At 30.8% G+C, this 5923-nt stretch overlaps 1 protein-coding gene across 10 annotated transcripts in view; it reads left to right on the top strand.

Annotated features, from left to right (window-relative positions):
- Positions 1-4157, top strand: part of LOC106867842 (YTH domain-containing protein 1) — a 64680-nt gene extending 60523 nt beyond the window's left edge. For all 10 annotated transcript variants that reach the window (XM_052971157.1, XM_052971155.1, XM_052971152.1 and 7 more), the window contains one exon: positions 368-4157. In XM_052971157.1, coding sequence (XP_052827117.1) covers positions 368-454 — 87 coding nt within the window. In that variant the 3' untranslated portion in view covers positions 455-4157. The remainder of the gene's footprint in view (positions 1-367) is intronic.
- Positions 4158-5923: the final 1766 nt, after the last annotated feature.

Here is a 5923-nt window from a genome sequence, read left to right as displayed (position 1 = left end):
ATATATATATATATATATATATATATATATACATATATATATATATTCTTCAAACTCTTTCCATAATAATTTGTAATTTATTGGAATGCCTTTCTTTTCAATGAAAATGTATTTAATTACTCTTTTAAAAGCATTTTTTTCTAGAGAGGGAGATTTTAACTTTTATACTTGTAATCTTTATTGATAAACCATTTGTAATTTAACTCAGTACATAGAGACCAAATGATAAAACTTGCTGTCATTTTGTAAAGAATTCTCATTAATGGAGGACTGGCTTTTCCCAAATGATATAGACAAAATGAATGATTAACTTACATAGTTAAACAATATCCCACAATTCCATTTGTTTTGTTTTTTTCTATTTCAGTATGAGAGAGATGTTGATGATTTCCTCCGTAGAACTACACATGGGAATAGCTCCAGAGACCGACATCGCCACCGAGATCGCCGGTAAAGGCCATCATCAACAGTTAGATTACACTTGCAATTTATTTGCTACTTAATAACTAGTGGGTTGAAAGATGCTGTAAGCTACAAAGACTATCTGCTTCTGGTGCTCAGCTATTGGTTTTGTGAAGTTACTGTCATCATTGTGCTGATATATTTTCTCCGTAAAAGATGAATTACTTCACACTTTCACCCAGCTTAATCATCTGTCAAAAGATTGCTCCATCTTATTTTCAAATCCATTGACAAAATGTGAACATTCATTTTTGCCTCAATCTCTTTTACTATCTACAGATATTTTCATTCACTTCACACAATAGATCCCATGCAATAGTCTAAATATTTTGTAAAAACAAAATATCAATCACTTTAAAAAAAATAAACAAAATTTGAAACAAAAATATGATTTTTATTTCTAAATTGCATATATCTTTAAAGGGGGAAAAAGTTCCCTCTTTTTTTTTTTTTGTCTGTTTAACATCAAACACTTCATTCTTTATTTTCTAGTGATATATGAAGTACTTTCCTGCTGTATTATAATCCCTGCTTTCTCTGACTTGATCCTAGTATCAGTGTGATATTAGACCATTTTGAAAAAGTATTTATATTTTGATACATATTACTGAAGAAGTTTTCTTCAGTTGACTTCTTTTTCTCTTGTAATATATATACATGGCAATGTTACATGGAATCATTGACTTCCATTCAAAAATATGTGGTAAACGTGATTTGTTTGTTTTTTATGTTTGACTGCTTTAAGACTTCATGTTGTTGGCTTTTAATGTTTGTTCCTTGTAGGGCTGTGGATGATATTCAAAGTTCAGCACCAAACAAAAAAGAAATGGCATACTGCAATATGAAGCAGATATATTCACAATAAAAAAAGAAAAAGAAAAAAAGCTACTTTTAGTTTTAAGAAGCTCTAAATTTTAAGTAATTTGGTTATAATATATTGATGTATTTTCAAATTAATCTGAAGGTTTTTTAGTAAACCTCAGTTGTAATAACACAACCAAAACCAACACATTTGATACTGAAATATGAGCATATGATAAAAAATAGTTTGGGTGATATTTCAGGAACTGTGTCTTAATATATAAATGGCTTCATTTTATTTAATTTACTGACTGCTAAAAATGAAAATTGCTACATCAATGGGCTGCTACACTTACTACATTCAAGCTATATTCAAGGATATTTTACTGTCTTGATTTTTGATGGTACAATGGAGATTGGCACAAGAAAAACTATCAGCTATGAAACAGCTGCTATATTTTCTAAATCCTTCCAACCCATAGTAATTAAGTTTGGGGTGTAGATGCTCATAGGAGGAAAGAAATTATTATAGTCTTTTAAGAACAGTAATTAATTATAACTCGTAATATTTATGATGATTCTTAGTTTTATATACTGTAGGAAAAGATTAGATTTTGTTTCTAGACTAGTTTGGCTACAACAAATTAACTCACTGATGGCATTCTTGTAGTTCAAAGAAACTCTTATACTACTCTGTGTATAGATTTATTTTTTTGGAAGCCAACACAAAAGTCTGTTCCACTTTTGAGAATATTTCAGATTTGAAATTATTCTAAGCATTATAAAACTTTCAAACTATTTGGGTACAAGCTATATTGAGAAAGAACAAGTTGCTGGCTTTAGAAGTTGTCCAAGTACACCCTCAGTCTATATAAGTATTTTAAAATTTATAAATTTGTTGTTTTTGATTCAGGAAAGAACAAATGTTTTAATGAAATGCAGGAGTTGTTAGTTTGTCACTGAAACACTTCATATTTCTCAGTTGAACAAAATATTGATTCTAATCTCATGATGTCAATTTACAAGCAAGCAAAATCAACAAGCTGTTTCCTTAATTATCACAATTGATTCTCATTATTTTATATTCTTGTTAGAATATTATATGCTACACGAGAGTGGTGATCATATATGAAACTGTAGAGGGATAAAACTAAATGCATCATAGTATTTGGTTTTATTCCTCCAGCTTCTAAATTTGGATCTTATTCTTAATCACTTTGGCTTGCATGATTGTGTGGTTAAGAAGCTTGCTTCACCATAATAGTTTTCAGGCTCATTCCCACTGCATGGTGATTTGACCAAGTGTCTCTTACCATTACCTCATGGCAACCAAAGACTGAAATTTGGTGGGCAGAAACTGTGAAAGCCTGTCAGAGGGAGTGTTCTTGGGTGATAGACTTAATCCATTGTCCAGTTTAATGCTGCCACTCTCTTTTGGGTGCTTTAGCAGAGCACATTCTTTTGCAACTTCCTCCTTTCTTCCCATCAGTCTTCAAGGCACTGTATAAAAGTCCCTTTCCTCTCGACTAATTTTTAAAATAATTTTTTTTTTTAAATCCTAGTAAGCTATTGTGGTGTATAGATCAACTATACACCACATAAAATATTTGAGATAAATTATTGTATATCATTCAATACATGCTTGTGTATACACTCAAGAACTGACACCAAAAATTTATATTCTGATGATGAGCAAGAAACATTGTGTAAAAGTAATCAAATTAAAATACTGTTACCATTCTATTGTGCTAACAAACCATTCAACCATAATTCTTTAGTTTAACCCTTTCAATACCAACCCAGCTGAAACTGCCTCTGGCTCTGTAGTACAAATGTCTTGCTTTCCTAAGTTTTGAATTAAAATTTTCCACCAAACCTCAGTCACAATTTATGTTCTTAATACTAGCTTAATGATAACTAAAAGCTATTTTACTAAATTCTTTGTTATATCTAAAACTAACTGAAAGAAACACAGAGCATCTCAAAATAAATACTGTAATGAAAGGGTTAATAACTCAGATCCAAGTTAACATGAAAACCCAGAATCTTATATTTTGAAATTGTAGGAAAAACAGGATTTAGAAAATGGTTAAACTTGGAAGTCAGAAAACCAGTTCTTTCACTTGTTGACTAGTATTAAAATACATTCAAACTATTTCTTGTCAAATTTTGTGTTCTAGAAAAAATTATTTGATGATACCAATGTATTATAGAGCAATAACCTATTTTTTCCACAGGAGTTTTTCATCTCTTGTATGATGTTTGTATCTACCAATCTCAAATCTTTATGTATGAGCTTCCTCACAATAGAATTATAACAAGACTTAGGTATATCTCTAGGTTATTATACTGTTAATGCAATTGCCAAATAACCAGTCATTTAGATTCTGAAAAATAAAGCTGAATGTGCAATAGATTTTGAATTCTGGTATTGTTTTGGTATTTGTGAGAACTTTCAGGGTACTAATAAACTCAAGAAGCGAAATAGATGTAAATCGGGTGTTTTTTAGGTAGTAATTTTCTAAACTTTTTATTTATTTTTTTTTTATCGGGCTTATCAATAACATGTTACATATATTTAATATATGAGCTATTTATTTATTTATTTATTACCATTCCTGACATAATTTCATTAAGATGGTCTGAGTTTTCGAGTTTCTGTTCTGTAATTTTTTTTTTTTATTGATGTATTGTAATTTGAGTTTATTAGTTTGCCAATTGCTACTTGTGCTAAAACTTATTAATATGCAGCTGCTAGGTAAAAGCAGATGAACATGACAGCTCAGGAAGTGTTCAACAGTCACCTTTGTACACAACATGGAGAAACAGATTTTACTTGTAATTGAACTAGTTTAATCAAAACTATTTTCAATAAAACAGTTCAATGCAGAAAACTTTTCTTTGTGTACTTTTTTTTCCCTTACTAAAATTAACAATTTTCAGTGTTGCTGTGTTCATATCTTTGTTATTAGACATAATATCTTAATATTTAATATTTTAAAAATGTGGTCCCTACTTTCAAGATGTCAAAGCATTTGTTAAAGTGGTTTTGGTTGCTGTATTAAGTGAAGCAACTACATAAGAGAACTGTTACTGTTTGGTACAATTCAAAGAACAAACATAGCTCATTCAAACACTGCTATCTGTTACTACAAATACTATCTTTGTTTTCAAATTTAGTGTAATTTGTAGGCCATCAGGCAAGGTGGTGGTTTACTTCTGGTTCTTCATGTCACAAAATAATTTTTGTTTACATATGCATTGCTTGCAGTGGAAATGGGACAATATACTGGGTTATTTTTGTAAGATATATATATGCAGGCCATTGCAAAACAAAGTTGCTGATCTCTTTTCTAAACTGAGTCCTGGCATTTGACATCCATAGTATTATTGAACTTACAAAGCATTGCTCTTCATATTTCCATTGGCTACTGCTGTAGTACATGTCTTCTTTCAGAAAACGGAATGGAATAATTTTCAGCAACTATTAGAGAAAACGGTTATTTTATTTACACACACACACTGTCTCATGTAAACCAGTATCATACTAGCTCAGCAATATTGATGTTTCAACATAACGCTTTGCTCTGATGTTGCATTTACACTACTCTAAAGATGAGAGTAGTTCCCTGTTATTTAGATCAGGTCATTGCAAGCTAAGCCTTGCACTGAACAGTAACAAAGTACTCATGGCATCTATAGATAATCACTTTGCAGTTATATATATTTAGGGATTCCTTCATCTCCTAATTGTACTTTGATGACCTATTAATGTCTTCTACTTGTGGTCTTCAAAGTGACTAATACCAAGGCACTTTTTTATCCCCAGGAGTTTGCGTTCCTCTGATTCTTCACCATGATGTTGGACAAGTTTAAAACTATCTTAATTTTATTTTAAACATGGCAATTTGTCTGACCCTTTTCAATCTTCATCCATCCTTTATGAGAAATGCTGCTCTTCTCAAGAAGCAGGCTACATGATATATGGTTCATTATCAAGCGGGCTGCACTACTAAAAAGATTCAAAGTAACTTTTCATTTACCATTCAGAAAGTCTCACAGACAACAGTTAGTCTGTGACTGCTATATAGTGTCAACAGTTTTAGAATGGATTCTCTGTTTACGTAACAAAAAAAAAAAAAAGTTGATCTCTGAGGTAGGGGTAATATCTAGCATTGAGTATATTGGATTTTGAAGTGGCTCCCCTTTGCTTTCTGCATTGAGGAAGTTGTAATAGGATTATAAGCTAATGAAACATTGGTTAATTATACAATGTTTCTTACTAACTGATTGGCTTACTTTGTTAAATTGTATTTCTTATTTGTTCCTTTAAATGAGTACCAACAGTATTTCAATTTAATTATCTTAGTTCTGTCCAACCCATGGAAACATGTTGAAGTTTCATTGAAAGAAGTATTTGTTCTGACTTCCTTAAAACAACTAGAGTTGAAATGTGAAAACAGTTCTGAGAAAAAGCCTTTACATGGTTGTTCAACCTATTACATATAGCAGTCAAATATTCATTAAATCACACCTTACCATCCTGTTTAAAAAAAGAAAAGTAAAGGGATATAAAAAATCTGCTTAATGAGGGCTGACAACAACTAACATCGTAAACAGCACCAGTTAGTCTCAACATCTATATGAAATCATCTGAGAA

The sequence above is a fragment of the Octopus bimaculoides genome, chromosome 10 (assembly GCF_001194135.2).
Source record: "Octopus bimaculoides isolate UCB-OBI-ISO-001 chromosome 10, ASM119413v2, whole genome shotgun sequence".
Lineage (NCBI taxonomy): Eukaryota > Metazoa > Mollusca > Cephalopoda > Octopoda > Octopodidae > Octopus > Octopus bimaculoides.
Note: the sequence above shows the minus strand (reverse complement) of the source record. Positions and strands in the feature narration are given on the sequence as shown.